Source organism: Panicum virgatum, chromosome 4N (assembly GCF_016808335.1).
Source record: "Panicum virgatum strain AP13 chromosome 4N, P.virgatum_v5, whole genome shotgun sequence".
Taxonomy (NCBI): domain Eukaryota; kingdom Viridiplantae; phylum Streptophyta; class Magnoliopsida; order Poales; family Poaceae; genus Panicum; species Panicum virgatum.
Window position 1 is genome coordinate 25,266,132 of NC_053148.1, and position 23,527 is coordinate 25,289,658.

The following is a 23,527-nucleotide window of genomic DNA, read 5'->3' on the forward strand; positions in this document are numbered from 1 at the left end:
CACTGAATCCTCAGTGCCACTGGTACGGCGAGGGACGTGGCGGAACTCGGTGGTGTGCATCTCCTGGCAGTGGGTGTGGCAGACGGACCAAAGTGCTCTCCTGGCGGTGCTGCTAACAGAGTCGGCGTAGGTGGAGTGGGGCATAGTGGAGTCATGCGCCGAAAGAGTCTTCATGCCCTGGTAAAAGGCAGTGGATTGTGAATCCACCATGCACGGGTTCAATTTCCATCGTTCGCCCTCCCCTGACGTGCACCTGGGAGAGGTAGTAGTTGCCGACAGCAGGATCGTTGTGGCAGTGCGTGAGGTACAGGGGCTTCACATCATTGCCCAACTCCATCAGCACGGACTGCAGCAACATACAGAAGTAACCAGGCTCTGTCAAAGAGGAGTGAACACCAGTAGTAACACGAGGACCGTTGCCCTAGTTGCCTGAAGAGTTGCTGTTGTTGTTGACGATGTCGCTCTGGCCATTGTTGCTCTGCACATCTCCCTCGGAGTCCTCATCATCCTACTCATCATCAGTATCATAACCATCATCATGCTCGCTGTCCTCACTGTCATCCCCGGAGTCGTCTGGGTCTCCTCCAGCAGCGGCAGGTGCTGGAGCATCTGGAATAGGAGCATCTGGCGGTGGAGGTGGTGCATCTGCTGCTGGTGCTGGTGGAGCTGGCGAGTCAACAGGCACAAGTTGACCATCCTCATATTCAACATAGTAATATAGCATCTCTGGATCTTCCTCAGCGTCCTCCATGGGCTGAGGTGGAGCTGGAGCAGGAACAGGTGCTGGAATTGGAGCTGGATTGGAGCTGGAACAAAGTGAGCAACATAAGCAGGTGCGGGACCTCCGGTGCACTTGTGAGCAGTCTATCGAGTCCTGGCCATCTGACAGATTAAAAACAAAACTCAGAATAAGTTTGAATCAAATCGAAAATACTGATAAAGAACAAAGAAAATAAATTAGTTTTTTGAATTAAATTAAGAATTTTTTTAGCTGAAAGGCTTGCTAGAAAATGAGTCCTAAATTCGTCCGTTTCTATCTAGGTTTGCGTTCTACAGTCAACATAGCTCTAATACCACTTCTATCACACCCGTTTTCAAAAAGAACACCAGGTGTATCACATATGTGCGCCAGGATCAAGTTTCACACATATGGAGGACGTCATCAGTGAATATATCAAAGACAATGTTCAACAGCGTAAATAAAAGAAAATAAGTACTTTATTACACACTCCGATAGATAGACACAAAAGTCTTAAATGTTTCACCGATAACCTATTCGAAATCTTCAGTCATGCTTCATTAACTCCCACAGGAACTTTGACTGGTGAACGCTCCTAGAACTCCTCAAAGTCACTGAAGTAGTCCACTTCATTGTTCTCTTTTGAACAGCAATTAGGCAAGGGTGAATACACTTATTGTTGGTACTCAGCAAGTGGGGTGAAGATGCAAGGCCATCAAGGAAAGGCTAAGGTTTATAGCAGTTTGCATTTTAGTTGGTCAAGTTTTATTATTAGGCACCTAATTACTAGGTATAAGTTTAGATCAACCCACTTAAGCATAAAGATCATAAAGGATCCAAATTACATAACCAAAAACACGATTTAATTATTCTTCAAGTTCAATTATCATGTGAGGGTTCAAGCCGCTCATGACCGTGAGCACCGCTGATATATTAGTTTTACACTCTGCAGAGGTTGTACACTTTCCCCACAATTCGTGTCCCCTTGTGTCGCCCGGGTTTGCAAGGCCCATAAACACTTCCTTTGGTGAGTGGCGAGGGATCCACTATGAGGCTTTTACAAAGATTCCCTAACAAGTGACAACCCGCTAAGGTTTCAAGTCAAAGCAGAGCATAAATCTCCCTAATGGTCAGCACCTTAGCAAAGGCTACTACCCCAAGAGGACCGGGCTATACCCCATCGATGCTTCCCCTCTTGCCCTTTCGGTAAGACTGTCACAAGCTAGAGTTTTTCAATTAGTCAGCCAAGACCAGAGCCATGTGGTATTGTGGTTGTACGGTTTTCTTGGGTGGTTCTCCATGTTCCAATTAAACAACATGATCTTGTAATTAAAACAAGTATAACAACATAAATAAAGTCATGTTTAATATTTCAAAGATTATAACAATAACCATCCCAAGATAAAGCATCTAAGAAATTCTACCCAACAAAAAAAATTATAACAGGTGTTCCAAGGCTTGGGTAAAAGACTAGGTAATGTCCTTAGTGGCTATCCTATCAAGTTTATGCAATACAATAATAAAGTAAAGTGAATTAACATGATATTGCTGGGACAAAATAGAATATGCAGAGTAGGAAGGCCACTTGCCTTCCTTGCCAAATTGCTGTTGTTCCTCCTCGTTCACTTGCTCTTGTTCACCCTCGAATGGCACGTCATCTACACGATCACACAAGCAAACAAGCACAAAATATGAAACAGTACAAAAATAGTGTAAACAGAACTAAATAAGCTGAAAAATATGTAGAGCATGTTGCAAGGATCGCGTGAGTGCGAGAATCACTAAAATCGAGGTTAAAACGAAGAAGATATGGCCAAAACAAGGTTCCAGGGAGTTATTTGCAAGAAACTAGGGGCTAGATCATAATTATACATATAAATAGAGGGGTTAGAATGAAAAACTTGAGCCCAGGGATGGCGGGTACAACATTACAAGAATTTAGGGGCTGAAACAAAAGAAACAATACCTTTATGGAATTATTTTTGAATAGATTAGGACGGCGGGTTGATTCCCACAAAACGCAGGTGCACTTTAGCAAAAGTTCCACTGTTGACCGGTATTGACTTGACCAAAACAGATCTGGCCCGTTGGATCATGATCCGACGGCGCGGAAGGGGTTGGGGCAGCTCGGCTCGGTGATGACGACTCGGTTGGCTCGGTTGGCGGCTCAGGTGACGCGCCGGCTCGGCTGCGCGGCGAAGGCGGCTCGGGGCGGAGCCGGTGGCGAGGACTACGGCGGCGGGTGGCGGCGCAACGCTGGAGTTCACTAGATTTGGTGCTCCGGTGTTCGGTTTGGCGCACAGGAGGGCCGAGGAGGTCGAGCGGGTATCGGAGAGCATGAAGGCAAGGTCGACGAGGCGGTGCAGGGCCGGGAATGTGGTGTGCCGTGGCGAGGCACAGCTCGACTCGGCGGAGCTCACTCCAGCGAGAAATTCAGGCCACGAGGGGGCGAGAAAAAGAGAGGAAAAGGGTCTGCGATGACCCAAACCTTAGCGCGGAGCTCCGGCGGTGCTTGGACGTCGAGAAGAGGCGGCACAGCGGCGGATGGACGGCTGAGCAATGCTTGCTCGGCGGCGCTGCGCGAGCGGGGAGCGAGGAGCGGGCACGACAGCGAGCAAAGGGGGATGCAGAAGGGCTCGATGCGGCTTTTGTACACCGGGGAAGGGAGCGGGGCGGCCGTGAGTAGAGGGGACGCGACGCTTGAGTGGCGGCCGGCCATGAAAGCCCTAATGGTGGTGGGCGGCCGTTAGCTGCGGGAAGGGGACGAGGCAAGGGAGTGCGACAGCGGTTCCTGGGCATTGAAGGTGACGATTGTAGAGGAGAGGAAGGGGAGGCGTGCGGCCGCAGGAAGGGAGACGGCCGGCGGTGTTCGACATAGTGTGGAGGAGAGAAACCGGCTGGAGGTTAGGGGTGACCCTGACGGGTGGGCCCCAACTGGAAGCGAGACAGAGAAAGAGGGATGGGCCGCAGGTGGGATGGGTTGGGCCGGCTTTGATGGGCCGAGCAAAGGTTTTGGGCCGCGCAGGGAAAGAAGAGAAGGAGAGGGGATGTTGGGCTGGGTTGGTTGGGAAAGAGGGAGAGAGGAAGTTTTTTTAACACAAATTTCATTTGAGTTAATTCATTTTGAATTCAAAACAAATTTGAATTTTGGGTGTTACAGCGACCACTTGCCGAACTTGTTGCTCTTCGTCCCAAAAGGTAATATTGTCTTCCAAACTAGCTCACCAACCTGAAAAGATTTTGCTCTTACCTTCTTGTTGTAATCTCTAGCCACCCGAAGCTTGTCTTTCTCAATTTCCTTCAAAGCTTGCAACCGCTTGTCGCTTCATCAATATTGTCCATCATCAAGTCATAGTAATCAACAGCGGTAAGGTCATTTTGTTTAGCCAATCTATAAGCGTCCAGATTCATCTCAATAGGCAAAACGGCCTCTTGACCATACACAAGCTCAAAAGGAGTAACTTTAGTAGCACCATGTCTAGATATATGATGAGCCCACAATGCCTCAGATAATACCTCATGCCACCTTCTGGGATTCTCCTCTATCTTCTTGATAAGCTTTATCAAGATCTTATTACTAGACTCGGCCTGACCATTGGCATGAGCATAGTATGGAGATGAATTGAGTATCTTGATCTTACATGATTCGGCAAAATCACATACCTCCTTTGAAATAAATGATGAACCTTGATCCGTTGTTAAAGTTTGAGGAATACGAATCTATGAGCAATCTTTGAAATAAACTCAATTACCTCCCGATGGGTCATGTTCTTCAAAGGAACTGATTCGGTCCACTTAGTGAAGTAATTCGTAGCAACCAATATGAAGTGATGTCCCTTTGAAGAAGGGGGATTAATCTGACCAATGAAATCCAACCCCCATCATCTAAATGACCATGGCTTGATGATAGGATGCAACAATGCAACAGGCACCAACTAAATATTACCAAACCGCTGACATTCTTCAAACCCTTTATAATATCTGAAACAATCCGCCATCATAGTTGGCCAATAAAAACCGGCTCTCCTAAGTAACCACTTCATTTTAGGAGCCGATTGATGTGTACCACAGATGCCTTCATGAACTTCTCCCATAGCAACACGGGCCCGATTAGAATCTAAACATTTGGGAAGCACATCTTTGGCGGTCCGACGATAAAGCTCATCATCGATCAAAACATATTTAAATGCCAAACGTCGAATATTCCTCTTTGCACCATGAACAGGGCCCTTTAAATATGTCACAATAGGCACCCTCCAATCAGTAACCTCAGCCTTCCCTTTGGAATTGGAAAGATTGACCGACTTGCTATTTTTAGTAGTCTGACCGGTCAAACCGGTCTCTGGACTGGTCAGACCGGTCTGGGCGGTCAGACCGGTCGGAGTATCCGGCCTAACCGGTTCGCCCAGAACTAGTATCTCGGCTGTTGCTCGCATCGGCTTTCTCATGTTAAAATGTTTTTTGGTAACATTGTATCCAGATGCTTGCTGAGCCAGAGCATTTGCCTTTTTCTTGCTTTCTCTTGGAATATGTCGAATCACAAATTCATCAATGCAAGAGATATGCATTTAACGATTGATTGTAATATTTGCATACCTTGGATACTTGTTGCACCACCAGAAGTGAATCACCATAAGCTTCTACATGTTTGAAACCCATTGATTCCAAGAATTCCAAGCCAAATAGAAGTGCTTCATACTCAACTTGGTTATTCATGCGTTCTTCTTCCAATCGATTTGAGAACTCAAAAATAGTGTCACTCGGAGAAATTAGAACGATGTTGGCATTCCTTAGCGATGCCACTAGGAGGGGTTAGTTCCTAGCAACGCCACCACAGAATGTGACACTTCAGGTGTCTAGCTTTTAGAATAAAGTTTAGCGTGTGTACTTTGTGTTTATTCTTGTTTTTCTGCTAAAAATTTGCAGCGTTAAGTAGGGGTATTTTGTTTTTTTAAAAAAGTTATAAATGCCTTTGTGCAAAAAGATTTGACTTAGGGAGTAATTTTAGCTTTGTTAAGGGCCTTCTTGCAAATAGGCTATTAATACTTAATTTGGTAGCAATATTGCATTTCAGCCCAAAAGTATAGGAATATTTGTTATTAAAAGTATTTTTCCTTAATGAAATAAAGTTCTTTTGCATTTTTGAAAATATCTCCAAATCCTTTGGTCTAGTGAGAATTTGCATAACTTAAAAGTTGTAGATCTTGAAAAATTGAACAACTTTCATGTTGGACACTTTTCATTTGAGCCCTGGATCAATGGGAAATTTGAGTTTACAGAAAGCCCCCTTAACTTTTCTATAATTACAAACAATTCCATCCATAGTTTTCTTCTTCCCCTCTCCTCTGCCGAGAAACAGGGGCATTGCCCCGCCGCCGCTCGCCGTGGTTTGGGCCGCTGCCGCCGGTTTCTCACCCGCCTGTGGTCCCGCGCCGCCCCACGCGTCGAAGTACCCCTCCCCGCCGCCACCCTAGCCGTGCTGCTAGCTCCTCGCATGCATGCCACGCCGCCGCAGCCCGCCATCTCGCCGGCCGCCCCCTGGAGAGCCAACACCGACGCTGGAACTTGCCCCCAGCCTCCGATGAGTTCATCCCCACCCTGGCGTACTCATCTTCCCCTTCCTCGGCCTATAAATTGGCCGGCTACCCCTTTCCTTTACCATCATCCATCGCCGCCGCCCTTTTCCAACTCCGGCGAACCCAGATCCACCACTACAGCACTACCCCGACCCCCACCACCCCCTAACAAGCTTCACCGTGCTCCAGTGAAGCTCGCTAGCCCCTCAACCCCGCCGTTCCTCCACCCGAGCACCCTTGCCGATGAGCTCACCTACCACCGCCCGCACCTCCTCGCCGGCAACCCAACTCCCAGCCACACCGACCTCAATCCTAGGCACCTACAGGTGCGGTTTGAGCTTCTCTCTCTTTTCCCGACCCGAGCCCTCGCCGCCGGTGACAGGAGCCGCCGGGATCCCGCCGGCACCACCTGCCCATCCCCGTCCCCTGTTTTGGGCTGGCCAAGCGCCTTTTTGCAGTAGTTAAATTGTTTCCAAGGGTGTTTTGTAAGAACTCAAGTTCTTTTCTTTGTGAGCTTTGAAAATTCATAGTAAATTGTACAAAAATCAGAAAAATGCAAAATTAGTTTTGTTATTCTCCTTATGTGAAAATACTATGAGTTTGTTATGAAACTTTATGTGGCAAGTTTTAAAAATAGGAGTAAGAAATAGCTCTTTTTAACCATTTACCATGTTTGGAAATTTTTTTATGAGCTTTGAGCCATGAGCTTTTTGAACTACAATCAGCTTTTTATGATCTTTTAAAACTCATTTTTGGACTTTAAATTATGCTTTTCCAAGGATTCCTTCTTCAGGTGTTATTAAATAAATCCTTTCTATAAATTATTTCAAAAACCTTTCTCCATGTTGTTTTGAGTAGTTGAAGTACCTAACATGGATGAATTGAAATGTTTAATTGAGTGAATCCATAATCTTTTTGGTGAAGGAAAACTATACTCAAGTATAGTACCTTACTTTTTCCAACTATTGCATTACATATAGAAATCACCCCGTTAGCCGATGAAACGTACGAGCTTACTCAGGAACCAGACGGGGATTTTTTTGAAGCCCAGGCTAATATTGTTGAACTAACTGAAGCTCCGAACTCGGATTCAGAAGATACAAAGTCTACTGACTTTATAGACATTAATACAGGCAAGCCCCGATACATACTCCCATTGTTTTTTAAATTATATAATTCAGTACTGTCTTCTTGTGCATTTAAGTTATTGGAGTTGAATGAAAACTTAGATGCATAATTCTAGGTACCTATTGTTTGAATACTAGAACTGAGTCCATTTAGGTGCTATGCTAATAGGACCGGTAAAAGTCGAGTGATTGCCTGTCACTCACGAGATTTATAAGTGTTGATTGTTTACTTCTTGCAATCACTATAAGGACCATGGACGGATTTGGTCAATAGCTTCATTGTAATCCGTCTGTGTTGATAATTTGTTAAGGCCGCAGTGTGTAGTAGCGGTGGTTAAGCGTTTGAAAGTACTAGCCACATGCCGTAAATATGGTACGCGGCAAGCCTAGTAGCTGATCGGCCTGGCAAATGGACATACCCCCCCCCTCACTCTCTTTTAGAGATAGGATGATATATATTATTAAGAGTCAAGTTATGTTGCAACAATCACGGGTGCAGAGAAGTGTGGTTCTCTGTAGTCGGGGAGAGTAGCCCTGATCCATGAACCGGAATGAAAAGCCAAAGGTTGCTTGGGAGTGACTCGACGGTACTTCAAGTGTGTGTGCTAGGTTTATCCTTGCAAGGTTGGAATTCGATTCAGAATCGTCCGCTTCTCATGATGTTTGAGACTGCTTAATCCCTTTGCTACATAGAGTAATAAGTGGAACAATGATGATCTCAATATGGTTGGATGAGGTTAATTCTTCTACCATGTTTGCTTAGATAGGTGCATACCTAGAATGGTTAATTCAACTAGAATTTGAAAGCTAAAATTGAAATTAAGGACCTACTCCTTGTGGTTTTTTCAGCAAAAGTAAACCCAGAGCCTTTCTAAGCTAGCATGTCTAGTTAAAGGGCTACTGTATCGGATTAGTCTTGCTGAGTATTAGTATACTTAGGCTTTTGGTGACTTTGTTTTTTAGGAATGACTTTGGAAGAACCGAACACTAGTCTGACTTGGCCTAGTGTTCTACCTTCTGGCTAGTCTATGGAATGGGAACCCACTTTGACCAGCAATGACTCAGAGGAATGATGTCATGATTGGGCTTATCATGGCATCTACCCTTCGACGTTTGTATATAGTTGTGTTTCTTTTCTGTTGTAGAACTTCTAAAGTAAGCATATCTTACTTTTACTCCTTCTCTTTTAAATAAAGTTGTAAAAAAGCTAGAACTTTATTGTACTAGCTTCAAAACTCTGTTGTAAATTTCACCTCTTATCTATGTGATGTAAAATATTGTAGAATTGTTGTATCCTCAACTCGCCTTCGTGCGGGATATATACTTGTGTTTCGATCGGATATTCAGTGGTTATATCACGATATTACCCGACAGACCAAGAATTACTCCGATTAAGATGCATAGTGCACTTGATCTGGTGTAATTCAGACTGCTTCTACCACAGCTAGTATCAGAGCAGGCAAGTATACACCGGATGGTACAACAAAATCTTAGAAAGATTTCGAGTAAAAGATGTGCTCGACAAAGTTTTTACAAAACTGGGTTGGACTTTTTAACGATTATGCATAGATCGTAAAGCCCTAGGGTGATGATCTTCTGGGTACTACAAGGTGGCTATATATGTGTTTCCTGTAGGTGCACTAACCATAATTCGATAGGTTAAGAACGGATAGGATTCGTCGATTAGAGAGAGATGTATCTGTGCCACCGAAACTAACCACGTAAGGCCAAAGATATTTGGCAGTTATTTTTGGTTGAGAGGACGATAGTTCGTGAATGCATTATTTTAAAACTTGAATATCTTTTGAGGATTTCTAGAGTGTTTATTTTGATTGGTTGGTAAAAACTTGGTGAGTGCCTTGTTTTAAAACCTAGATTTAGTTGACCTTAGGAGAGGTAAACCACATGTGCGTAGATCGAGTTTTGCATCCTTGATCTCTTATTCAAGGAGAGTTCAAATGATCAACTAGTTTTGCTTATGGTTTGATCATTTTTGATTCTTTTGAAACTTTATGTTTCAATGGGTCATATTCTATAGTTTTTGTATCCCTTTTTGGCGACATCTTACCATTTGAATTTTGTTTCAGATGGCTGATGTTCCGGGCACTCATTCGGATGGTGCGGGCCACATCCACACCAACGGACTCCACTGGCAGGGTTTTGCTGGCCTTTTGTGGTAATCTCTCCAGCTCTTTTGCTACACGGAGCCGCCACAGTATGACTGCTACACTTACATAGCAGAGGGAGTTACCCATTGTACTGTGAGGATGACCATACCACAGCACCCTTTCCGAGCTCACTGGCAGACCATAGAGGTTGAGGCATATGGGTACCGCTTCGCTGACACTATCGAAGCTGCCGCTTTAGAGGCTATTACTACTTTCTGCAAGCAGCATCCTAACGAAGTGGCAGAGTACCCTATCAGCCTTTTTCCCGCCATGGACTACTATGATCCTGAGTTGTCTTTTAGGGTGGAGCATTGTGCACACTTGCTTGGAGACTCAGCAGGAGATTCGATGCGTATGATGGTCAGATTCATGAACGTCCAGCTTCGACACCAGGAGTTATAGCGCCGCAGTACTATCCACTTGGCTAGTGAGGCACAAGTTACTCATAGCAAGTAGGATAGGCAAATCACTCAGGCAGAAGAGCTTCAGGCAGCAGTTACTGATCAGGACGAGGTGATAGCTCAGAGGAGACGATAGGCCATCGAGAGGACCAAATTGTCGAGAGCGATGATGTTATTAATCAATGCAACACGGTGATAGAGTTCCTTCAAGAATAGGCTCAGGACCTCACTTCGGAGCTTGAGGATGCTTATGCCTATATTGAGTACCTCCAAGAACACCCGATGCCACCTGACGTCCCGAATCAGCCTGAGGGAAATGAAGAAGAGGATCCAGAAGAGATTGAAAGAGTTTTTGATCTTGACTCTGAGCATGAAGATCTAGAACCCGAAGCTCAGAGCAATGACCCTTCCTTCAGTAGTGAGTCTTCCGTTGGCAACCTCGACAATTTTTAGATCGTCGAAACTTTTGGGTTTGACTTTCTAGAAGTAGAACTGTGTAAAAAGAGAGTAGTGTGAGATAGCTTGGAAGGAAGCATCACTAGCTGTGATATAACTGTTTGGAGCAGGTTGTGATGTCTGTAACATGTACACCGCTTTGACAATAATTTAAAGTTTGGAATAAATGGCCATGTTTGTATAAGTTTGAGCTGAACTGGTTGAATATAATGTGAGATGTATATGTTGTTATAATCAATATCATTCTATTACAACTGTCTTTGTTTTGCATTATATCATTTGCTAATGGAAGTAAAGATAAACTATGATCTAATGGATATCTTCCATGAAACAGATGGTAGGCTCAACGTGTGTTACCCCGGAAGGCTTTACCCATGGCCAAACTAGTGGGTCTCAGCAACCGCCACCTCCTAATCTGGCGGAAGTTATGGCCTTGTAAACTGAGCTACTATGTCAATTAGTACAAGGCCAGCAAAACCAGCCACGCCCTCAGCAACGAGGACGTGATGATCATGTTCCTCCGGCATCTGGGTATCAACATTTCTTTGGTACCCAGCCCCTGCTATTCCACCCGATTGACGAGCCCCTAGATGCAGACGCATGGCTTCAGACAATAGAGTCGAAGTTCGCTTTATTACCAGTACCATGCTCCGAAGCAAACAAGACCCTCTTTGCAACTCAGCAACTATGTGGCACCGCCTGCATCTGGTGGGATAATTATCGTGCCATGCTGCCCGCCGACCATGTCGTCACCTGGGAAGAATTCAGGACCACCTTCAGGGTGCATCATATTCCCGAGGGACTCTTGGAGCGGAAATTAAATGAGTTCTTGGTGCTTACTCAGGGAAATCGTACTGTGCTTCAGTATGCATAGGTTTTCAATCATCTGTGCCAGTACGCCGGTCATCATGTAGACACGGATGCCAAGAAGCAAGAGTGCTTCCGTCGTGGTCTTAATACCAAGCTCAAGGAATGTCTTAACCTTGTTCACCCCAACAGCTTAGTGAGCTGGTAAATATGGCCATTACTCAAGACGATTGCATTACAGCGCATCGTGCTGAGAAGAAGAGGAAGGCACCAACTGGACCCTCTGGTGCGCAGCCACCGAGGTATTGTTTGGTGCGGAATACAATTACCAGGGCCCCACAAAGAAACACTCCATCAGGCAGATGGGTTATCAAGCCACCCCAGCAGCAAGGAGCAGTCATGCCTCCTATACCTCAACAGCAACAGTCTAGGCCAAGGCCAAATAATCAACAAACCAACCGTGCGAATGGTAATAACCGATGCTTCACTTGCGGAAGTCTTGAGCACTTCGCTAGGGCTTGTCCCCGAAACCAGAAGCATGCCCAAGGTTAGAACTTGAAGCAGAACAACCAAGGCAAGGGCAAGAAGCAAGTTATGCAAGTGCGGCAAGGAAAAATTAACTTTACTACTCTTGCAGAACTTCCAGAGGGCGCACCAATAATGACAGGTACATTTTCTATCAATCATAAGCCTACAGTTATATTGTTTGATTTTGGTGCAACCCATAGTTTTATTAGTGATAAATGTGGGGCAAGAGTAGGATTGGAATCTAGTCAGGCTACGGCACAATACATGATTACCACACCTGGTGGTAAAATAGTTTCCAATCAGATTCTTAGGCATGTGCTAATTCAGCTGGGTAGCAAGTTGATATAAACTAATTTTATTTCCTTAAGTCTAGAAGGTATGGATGTTATCTTGGGTATGGACTGGATGACCCAACATAGAGTCCTGTTAGATATCTCTTCCCGAGTAGTTGAGATTGACTCAACAATCCAAGGAGCCACTACCCTTTATCTTCCATCACCGGAGTACATCACTCCTTGTTCCTTTGCCATGGAAGGTATTAAACTTGAGGACATTTCGGTAGTATGCGAGTATGCGGATGTCTTTCCAGATGACTTGCTCAGATTACCTCCTAATAGAGATATTTAGTTTGTGATTGAGCTACAACCAGGCACAACTCCTATCTCTAAACGACCCTACCGAATGCCGCCAAAGAAATTAGCAGATTTGAAGATCCAGCTGCAAGTCCTTCTGGATAAGGGTTTTATCCGACCAAGCGCTTCACCTTGGGGTTGCCCAGCCTTATTAGTGAAGAAAAAGGATAACAGCTTAAGGCTATGTGTGGATTATTGGCCCCTCAATGCGGTGACAATTAAGAATAAGTATCCTCTGCCACGCATTGATATCCTATTTGATCAATTAGCCGGAGCTAAGGTTTTCTCTAAGATTGATCTCCGTTCCGGTTACCATCAGATCAAAATTAAGCCATGTGAAATTCTCTACCAGATATGGACTTTATGAGTATCTGGTTATGTCTTTTGGTCTTACCAATGCACCGGCTTATTTCATGTATCTTATGAATTCGGTGTTCATGTCAGAACTAGACAAGTTTATCATTGTCTTTATTGACGACATTCTGATCTATTCCAAGAATAAAGAAGAGCATGCAACCATTTGCGAATTGTTCTTCAAAGATTACGGGATTATCGTTTATATGATAAATTCTAGAAATGTGAATTTTGGTTGGATAGTGTGAAATTTCTGGGACATACAATCTCCAGTGAAGGCATATCCGTTGACCCAAGTATGGTTCAGGAAGTAATGGATTGGAAGCCTCCTACTTCATTCCATCAGATCAAAAGTTTTCTTGGCTTAGCCGGATATTATCGCCGTTTCATCTCGGACTTCTCCAGAATAGCTAAACCTATGACGGAGTTATTAAAGAAAGGAGCTAAATTTATTTGGGATGACAAGTGTGAAGAAGCATTCCACGCTCTCCGAGCACACTTAACCACTGCTCCAGTGTTAGCTCAACCGGATAATACTAAGCCATTTGATGTTTATTGTGATGCTTCTGGCACCGGACTTGGATGCATGCTTATGCAAGATACCCGGATAATTGCTTATGCATCACGAGCACTTCGGACTCATGAGAAGAACTATCCTACTCATGATCTTGAGTTAGCAACAGTTATCCATGCACTCAAGATTTGGAGGCATCACCTTATGGGAGCGCATTGCAACATTTATACTGATCATAAGAGTCTGAAGTATATCTTTACACAAGCTGATCTGAACATGAGGCAAAGACGATGGTTAGAGCTCATCAAAGACTATGATATTGAAGTACATTACCACCCTGGTAAAGCAAATGTGGTTGCGGACGCACTTAGGCGTAAGTCACATTGCCATTGTGTGGAGGCATAATTATTTAGCGAGACTATGCAATGAAATGAGGAAATTGAACTTAGAAATGATTCCACAAGGGAGTTTGAACCATATAGCAATGGAGTCCACGCTTCAAGATAGCATTATCTCAGCACAATCATATGATGAAGGTGTCAAAATTATAAAGCAAAAGTTGGCCCAAGGAGAAGTAAAGTACAAGTGTTTTCGTACGGACCATAAGGGAGTTTTATGGTTCGGCAATCGTATTGTTGTTCCCAAAGATCATCATCTCCGAAGAAAAGTTCTTGGTGAAACACACCTCTCCAAGTTCTCTATTCATCCTGGTAGCACCAAGATGTACCAAGACCTTAGACAGAATTATTGGTGAACCAGAATGAAGAGGGAGATAGCTAAATATGTTTCCGAGTGTGATATTTGTCAGAGGATTAAAGCCAGTCATCTAAAGGTAATAGGCACACTTCAACCCCTACCAATTCCATCTTGGAAATGGGAGGACATTAGTATGGACTTCATTGTTGGCCTACCCAACACATCCAGAAGCATGACTCAATATGGGTGATCATTGATAGATTGACCAAGACTGCCCATTTTCTACCAGTACAAACTTCTTACACTGCTAAAAAGTGTGCAGAAATCTATCTTGATCAAATCATTCGTCTCCATGGTGTTACCCAAAACGATTATATCTGATCGCGGGTCACAATTTGTTGCACGTTTCTAGGAGCAGCTACAAGCCTCTTTTGGAACCAAGTTGATTCGTAGCTCTGCTTATCATCCTCAAACTGATGGACAAACCGAAAGGGTAAATCAAATACTTGAGGATATGCTCAGAGCATGTGTCATCCAATATGACAAGAACTAGGATAAATTTCTGGCTCTAGCAGAATTCTCCTACAATAATTGTTATCAGTCTAGTTTGAAGATGGCACCATTTGAAGCATTATATGGTCGTAGGTGTCGAACACCTTTGAGTTGGTCACAGACCGGAGAACGCAAAATTTTTTGACCTAATTTAGTAACTGAGGCAGAGAACAAGGTGAAGGTTATTTAGGCAAATCTTAAGGTAGCTCAATCTAGACAAAAGAGCTATGCAGATAAGAGGAGAAAGCCATTGCAATTTAAGTTGGGGATCACATATATCTACGAGTATCTCCAACAAAAGGTGTTCAGAGATTTGGATTAAAGGGAAAATTGGCACCTTGCTATATTGGACCCTTTGAGATCCTTGAGATATGCGAACCAGTAGCTTACCAAATTCGACTTCCTTCTCGGTTAGCAGCCGTCCACGATGTCTTCCATGTCTCTCAACTCAGGAAGTGTGTAAAATTCCTGTCAGACCCAGGGCAGCGGGACTGCTTACAGACATAGAATGTTCTAGAGTAAGGGATAGCTCATGAATGTACCTTACCTCTTTTGTAACTACCCGAATATGCGTAGAACTAGCTACAGTACAAGGAAACTACCCGATCGTGTTGTAGAAGGACTCCAACTGTACTCAGCTAGGACTTTTCCATGTAACTCTGTCCCCCGGATATATAAGGGCGGGCAGGGACCCCTTCGAAACACAACTACACCTAAGGCAATACAAACCACCACACAGGACGTAGGGTATTACGCAACTCGTGGCCCGAACCTGTCTAAATCTTTGTGTTCCTTGCACCATCGAGTTCCAGAGCTGTCGATCCCTACCTACAAACCCTACTGCTAAGGGTATCCCTGAGCAGGCTTGGTGGTAAACACCGACAGCTGGCGCGCCAGGTAGGGGACTCGGCCAGTTCATTGGCGAGTTCGATGGCCGCTTTCGCTTTCAGCACCATGACGCCTCCCAGAGGCGCCACCTTCATCTTCAGTTCATGGGTCTGCGTCGCCAATGGTTCAGGCGGCTTTGATAGCCACTTAACCAACTCTCCCGCGCCGAAGAACTCCTCGTCAAAAGACTCCAACAAGCTTGCCAGATCTCATGATCGCGGCATTATGTTGCTTCCCTACCTTGCCAAGGAGATCGAGCCGAAACTCGAAAATAGCTCGAGTTTTACTTGGACTCAGATTGACCTCAAATCGAAATCCACTCGGATTGGGACTCTTATCGCGCAACCCATCTTTGGTTTGCACAATTCATCATCTGTTTACAAACAGATGATTAGATCCTCCTATGAAAATAGCTTGGATCGCCTACTTCACGTCGAAAACCAATCAGCCACCGCTAGCCGGGAGGCACCCATTTTTGATGTTTACCCAGATCCAGTCGAGTCACCTCAAGACAGCCTTGATTTCATCACCAATGCGCTGGCTAAGATGCAACTCAAATCTTGCAAAGGTCATATCCTCACAGAACTACTCGACAACCTGCGAGAAGTGGCCAGCATTGATGATCTCCCATTTCAACACGACAGTCCCCTCGAAACCGAAAAGGAAACTGGCTCTGGTGGAACTATGCTAGCTGATTACGAATCAGACCTAGAAAGCTTCTCTCACGAGCATTTGGTTCCGGTAATCATCCAGCCCGGAGGTGCTCCAAGCCACCATGATCCAAACGAAGCCTTGGATCAGATCGCAACAGATAACCTGACCCAAGACGCTCCAGCTGATGAAGATGAAGTCACTCGTACAGCTCGCAGGGAAAGGAATCAACACAAAGGAGTGCGCAGGACTCGTGCAGCCGAACGTGCTCATCTCCCGCCACGCAACCTCAACAACGAATTCAACAATGCTGCGGATCCCATCTTCAGAACACCAATCGCCGCAATGACAGAATTGACCCTGCGACTCATGACGATGCCCCAGAATCCCGAGTTGGAACAAGTCATAAATCTCACCAAAAATGCTATTGAACAACTCGAGAGACAGAACCCCCTGTCCGCGCTTCACGGTACGCGATCAAGGGCTACCGCAACAGCAATACCTCAAGCAAGCCGTACCCCCGGAGGCCACCAGCGTCAATAGCAGAACCGAAGAAACCAAGAGGATCAGGAAGCTGCGAGTAGTAATCGCCCAGAGGTGGCCAACCACAAGCAAATCAAGCTCCTGGCCCTCAGCCAAACCGCAACAACAACAACCGTGGGAACAACAGGGAAGAGGTAGCCGATTCCATTGTGGACGCACGGGACATCATCAATACAAGACGCAGAGCACAACCTGCGAACAACTCTGACCGCTTGCAAGACCTAAGCAAGGCTTTTGACAACATCGAGTACCCGAAGGATTTCAAGCCTACGAACATCCAAAAGTACGATGGTAAGCAAGACCCTGCTCAATGGTTATGTTTATACTCGACCACTATTAGTGTTGTAGGGGGAGAGACCAACACCAAGGTCCTCTACCTCCCGATGGCCCTGGAGCCCACACCCCTCACGTGGCTCGAAAGCTTGGCGCGCGAGTCAATCCACTCGTGGGAGGACCTCAAGAAGGCGTTCGTCGACAACTCCCAAGGGTCGCTACATCGAGTAGCTACTCGTCACGCCCTATCCATGATCAAGCAGGAGCAAGGCTAGTCGATCAGATCCTATGTCAAGCACTTCTTCGACACAAGAGCCACCATCCCCAATGTCACCGACGACGACGTCATCGACTATTTCCAGAGCGGCATCACCGTCCAGTCACTATACCGCGACTTTGGGCGTAATCGGCCCAAAACGGTGGTAGATCTACGTAACATGATGTAGCGCTGGGCAGATGAAGAGGAGCAAGAATGCAGTCGCTTTCCCTGCCGCAACAATGACAACAACGGGAAGCACCACAACGACCATGGAGGGCCCAGCAATCAGCGGGATCCTACGCGTAAGTGTAAGCCTGACGACACTGTCGGCACTATGGATCGACCACCGCGTGGTAAGAAGGGTGACAAACCGCAGGACCAGTTCGACAAGATACTTCACAACAAAAGATGTCCAGTCCACCCCAAGAGCAACCACTCGATGTGGGAGTGCACGATCCTGCGCAAATCCTTCCAATCGGCATCTGCAACTGCTCCAAAGAAAGAACAAGACAAAGATTTTGAAGACGACAAGAAAGACGGTGATGGTTTTCAACAGTAGAAAAACGTCGTCAACGTCATATTTGGAGGAGATTCTAGCTTCTCCAAGCGAGCTCAGAAGCTCCTACTCAGAGAGATCCTCTCAGTCGAACCAGCAATTCAGAGGCCACTCAAATATAGCGAGGTCCCCATTACCTTCTCCAGGGAGGATCAGTGGACCAGCTTCTCTGAACCTGGAAAGTTCCCGCTAGTACTCGATCCAGTCGTTCAGGGCTCCAAGCTTACTCAAGTACTCATCGACGGTGGAAGTGGGCTCAACCTGATCTTTGCAAGCACACTGGTTAAGATGGGCCTCAATTATATGAGCCTGCTTACTCCAAGCAAGGCTCCATTCTACGGCATCGTCCCCGGAAATTCCTCTACTCCAATTGGCTCGGTTACCCTCCCAGTCACATTTGGTACAGAACAGAACTTTCGGACAGAGTACATCAAATTCGAAGTAGCCGGCTTCGAGTCCCCTTATCATGCTATCTTGGGAAGACCTGCAATAGCCAAGTTCATGGCAGTGCCGCACTATGTCTACCTGCTCCTCAAGATGCCAGGCAACACAGGAGTCCTTTCACTACGGGGAGACCTCCTCAAGTCCTTCGAGTGCGACAAGGAAGCAATAGATCATGCTTCTACTATCCGGGTTCCTAGCTCTGTCAGCGAAATACTCACTGCCGCTAAAGAACTCTCACTCAAGGAGTCGATGCCTTCCAAGAAGCCAAGCCAATCATCGGTTAAACCAACCAATGGTGTGGGCACCATGACTATCCAGCTACAAGAGGGAGACAACTCCAAAACAGCCATCATCGGAGGAGGACTGGGTGACAAATAGGAACTCGAGCTCGTCAACTTCCTTAGGGCCAACCGAGACGTATTCGTGTGGAGACCAGCAGATATGCCAGGGGTGCCCAAGGAGTTGATCGAGCATGCCTTGAAGGTCGACCCTAAAGCCACACCAAAAAAGCAACGGTTACGGCGGTTCTCATCGGACAAGCGAGAAGCCATCAAGAAAGAGCTGGCAAAGCTACTCGCAACAGGGTTTATCAAGGAAGTCTACCATCCTGATTGGTTGGCCAACCATGCGCTCGTCCAGAAGAAGAACAACAACGAGTGGAGGATGTGCATCGACTACACTCATCTAAACAAGCATTGCCCGAAGGATCCCTTCGGGCTACCACGTATTAATCAAGTAATCGACTCGACAGCTGGATGTGTCCTGTTATCCTTCCTCGACTGCTACTCAGGGTATCATCAGATCGCCCTAAAAGAAGAAGATCAAATCAAGATGGCCTTCATCACCCCTTACGGGGCATACGCCTACGAGACCATGTCCTTCTCCGATCATCTACATCGCAACGTTGAAGCCAATGTTGACGATGTCGTTGTCAAAACGAAGACCCAGGATCAATTCATTACTGACCTAGAAGAGACCTTCAACAGCCTCCGAAAATTCCGTTGGAAGCTCAACCCAACCAAGTGCGTCTTTGGTGTACCCTCTGGAAAACTACTCGGATTTATCATCAGTAACCGAGGAATTGAGGCTAATCCAGAGAAGATCAAGACCCTTATGGCCATTGACGCTCCAGCTACCATCAAGGACGTCCAGAAGCTTACAGGCTGCATGGCAGCCTTGAATCGATTCTTGTCCAGGCTTGGCGAACGGGGATTACCCTTCTTCAAACTCCTAAAGCGACAAGATAAATTCGAGTGGACTACAGAAGCCGCGGAAGCACTCGAGAATCTCAAGCATCATCTCCAGTCACCGCCGATTCTAACAGCTCCACTACCCGGTGAGGAATTACTCCTCTACATCGCTGCGACTACCCATGTAGTCAGTACGGCGATAGTAGTCGAACGCCCAGAGGAAGGCCACGCTTACGGTGTTCAGAGACCAGTCTACTTCATCAGCGAAGTAATCTCTGAATCAAAGGTTAGATATCCATTAATTCAAAAACTTCTATATGGAATTCTAATCACCTCCAGGAAGCTCCGGCATTACTTCGACGAATACAAGACCTCAGTCATAACTAACTTCCCACTGGGGGATATACTCCACAATCGGGATGCCACTAGACAAATCTCAAAGTGGGCAGTTGAACTGGGAGCTTTGGAAATCGACTTCAAGCTAAGAACAGAAATCAAGACACAGGCACTAGTCGACTTCTTGGCTGAATGGTGGGAAAATCAAATTCCAGTACCCAGAGCATTCCAGAGCATTCGGAGATGTACTTCGATGGCTCACTCAAGATCGATGGAGGCGGCGCAGGAGTATTGTTCATCTCCCCCAAGGGAGAACAATTGAAGTATGTGTTCCAAATCTTGTTCAAGGTCTCTAACAATGAAGCTGAATACGAGGCATTGCTACATGGCCTCCGACTAGCAGTATCTCTCGGCATCAAGCGACTACTTGTCTACAGCGATTCTCTACTCGTTGTTCAACAAGTCAATAAAGAATGGGACATCAACAAGGATATAATGGACGCATACGTTGCAGAAATCAGAAAGCTCGAAAACAAGTTCTCAGGATTGGAAATCCACCACGTCGATCACAACAACAGCGTGGGAGCTGATGTCCTCTCCAAACTTGGGTCCACTCGAGCTGCTGTTCCACCAGGAGTTTTTGTCCATGAACTTCACCACCCATCAGTCAAGGAACAAAGCCAACAAGCCACTGACACGGAGGCCCCGGCCACAGTTAGAGAAGTGCTGATGATTGATGAAGATTGACGAACTCAGTTTATTGATTTCATCAAGGAATTCAAGCTTCCACCACATGTTGATCCTAAAAGCGCTGAAGCTGCCCACATCACCAGGTGCAGCAAGGGTTTCGTCCTCGTTGGCGACAACCTATACAAGCGCTCTACTTCAGGCATACTCATGAAGTGCGTTACCCTTAAAGAATGTAAAGACATCCTCCGAGAAATACATGAAGGAGTTTGCGGCAACCACGCTGCATCAAGGACACTAGTCAGCAAGGCGTATAGGTCAGGATTCTTCTGGCCAACAGCTGTCTCGGACGCAGAAGACCTGGTCAGACGGTGTCCTGGCTGCCAATTCTTTGGCAAGAAGACTCACATCCCAGCACACAACTTGATAACAATCCCTCCATCATGGCCGTTCGCCTGTTGGAGTTTGGACATGATCGGACCATTAACCGTCGCTCCAAGAGGATTCAATCATGTGCTGGTAGCAGTCGACAAGTTCACCAAGTGGATCGAGTACAAGCCCATTGTCAAGATTTCATCAGATAGAGCAGTGGACTTCATCTCCGATATTATCCATCGGTTTGGTTTTCCCCACACCATTATTACAGATCTTGGCTCCAACTTCACGTCACAATATTTTTGGGATTTCTGTAATAACTCCTGCATTGAGGTCAAATATGCTTCAGTAGCTCATCCTCGGGCAAATGGACAAGTTGAGCGCATCAATGGTTTAGTACTCGACGGCTTGAAGAAAAGACTCTACGATGCCAACACCAAGAAAGGCGGCAAGTGGATTCAAGAACTACCTCATGTAGTCTGGGGGCTGCGAACCAAGCCTAGCAAAGCAACAGGACAATCTCCTTTCTTCCTTACCTATGGGTCAGAGACTATACTACCCGCTGATATCATGTGGAGATCCCCAAGAGTAGAAGCCTATCAAGAAGGAGAAGTAGATGAAGCTCGACAACTGGAGTTAGATTCAGTCGAAGAGGCCAGAGTCAATGCCTTAACTCAATCGGCTAGATATCTTCAAGGAGTCAGACGCTATCATGATCGCAACGTCCAGTAAAGATCCTTCAACATTGGAGATCTAGTACTTCGCCGAATTCAGGATGAGACAGGACTACACATGTTAAATTCCAGATAGGAAGGTCCCTTCATCGTAACTAAGGTTACAAGACCAGGTTCATACAGAATCACTGATGTAGATGGTAATGAGGTACCGAATTCCTGGAACATTGAGCACTTGCGCGAGTTTTACCCTTGATCCAAGCAGACTAGTGGTGTCTGTTGATTTCTTTAATAAAGTGAGGATCCTTATTGACATATCGACTACATTAAAGGCAATTTGACAGCATAACCAGTCCAAGATAAGCTTACACAGTTTTTCATCAGAACAACTACACAAGCCGCATCCTTTCCCTTAAAGGGCACAACCTACTCGCCTAGCTCGAGAAGGTGAATGGATACCTTTACTAGTTGTCCATCTTGGATAACTCGACGGAGTTCATCCTAACAGGTCAACTATGAGGAACTCCAGCATTGCTGTCAATGCAAAACTACTCGCTCGCTCGAGTACGTTATGGATACTACTACATTTTGTCCATCTTGGTCAACCCGATGGGGTTCGCCCTAACAGGTCAATCTTAGTAGTTACTCCAGTCTACAAGTTAGACATATTACTTGCCTCGCTCGAGTAAGTTTTGGATATCTTTCTAGCATTTATGTCTTGGACAACCTGACGGGGTTCGTACCTAACAGTTTTGCCTTAAGGATTATTCCAGTCCTTGGTTAAAGGACACCTTACTCACCTTGCTTGAGTAAGCCTTAGATATCCCTATGACATTTACGTCTTGGGCAACCCGACGGGGTTCGTACCTAATAGTTTTGTCTTACAGATTACTCCAGTCCTTGGTAAGGACACACTACTCGCCTAATCGAGTAGTTTATGGGTATATTTACAAGTTTTTTCTATTTGGATAGTCCGACGGGACTCATCCTAATTGATTAACTTTAAGGATTACTCCATGCGGGTATTCTACTCGATTGATCGACTAGTTCATACTTATCCTACGGTATCAGATTATGTTTCTGAAGACACACCAACAGGATACAAGCTATGAACAACGACAAGAACTTACTGAAGATTATAAGAGTTGTTACAAGCAGTCTACTCTGCCATATTCTTCAGAATTTCCTCCGCAATCACTTCTGATTTCTTACAATACTCTCGGAATTTCTCATCAGAACAACTGGGAGCTATTCCTTTAGCTATCGGAGCTAAATTAAACTGAGGCAAGTATGACAAGACAACTCCTATCATGTGAGTTAGATAATTCTTCGAAGTAGCCATCATAACGTCAAAAAAATTTTGGGGAGCTTCTTCCAAACGCTCCACTAAGGACTTGCTACTTGACGACTCTTCTTCAGTATCAACCACATCCACAAGAGCTTGAGCTGCTGCTATTAGTCGAGTATGGTCTTCCGGAGAACCTGATGGGAAGATATCTTAGATATTGATATGACAAAGCAAAATCAGGACAAAAGATCGAGTGCTTACAGGCTTGGGCAGTCTGCAATTGCTTCAAAAGCCTGGAATTTTCTTCTTGAAGCTTTGATCTTTCTTCCTCAAGGTTCTTAATCTGGCGCTTCATCAACTCTTCTTCCTTCTTCTGGCAAGTCCTCCGGAAACACATCCGGGCATTCAGACACTACGCGAATATCATCCGTGGGTCTAGCCTCCATCTGATGAAGAACACCAGAAGACTCTGTATCACTGACTGTCACCTCTTGGCCATCAGATGCTGACAAGTGAACGGTCCGCTGAGCACAATCAATACGGACTCCCCATCTGGTAAGGGTCTCCATGCCCAAAATCACATCTATCTCTGAGGAATCAATGACGATCAAACCAGTGCGGAATTCCGCCCCCCTTATGACAATACTAACTCTGGAGCATATAGAGCATGTGTATCTGGCCCCCAGGTGAGGTAACTACCATAGCTGTCCTCATACACGAAACTGGTATACGATGCTGCTCGGCAAATGACTTGGAAATGAAAGAATGAGTAGCACCGGTATCGAAAAGCACCGTAGCTGGATAAGAGTTGAC

General features: G+C 45.6%; 1 protein-coding gene across 1 annotated transcript in view; it reads right to left on the reverse strand.

Annotated features, from left to right (window-relative positions):
- Positions 1 to 508: 508 nt before the first annotated feature.
- LOC120669249 (actin cytoskeleton-regulatory complex protein pan-1-like) overlaps positions 509 to 23,527 on the reverse strand; it is a 36,902-nt gene continuing 13,883 nt past the window's right edge. The window contains exons 2-3 of the mRNA XM_039949029.1: positions 2,329 to 2,397; positions 509 to 882 (exon numbers count right to left, since the gene is read on the reverse strand). Of these exons, the coding sequence (XP_039804963.1) occupies positions 509 to 882; positions 2,329 to 2,397 (443 nt within the window). The remainder of the gene's footprint in view (positions 883 to 2,328; positions 2,398 to 23,527) is intronic.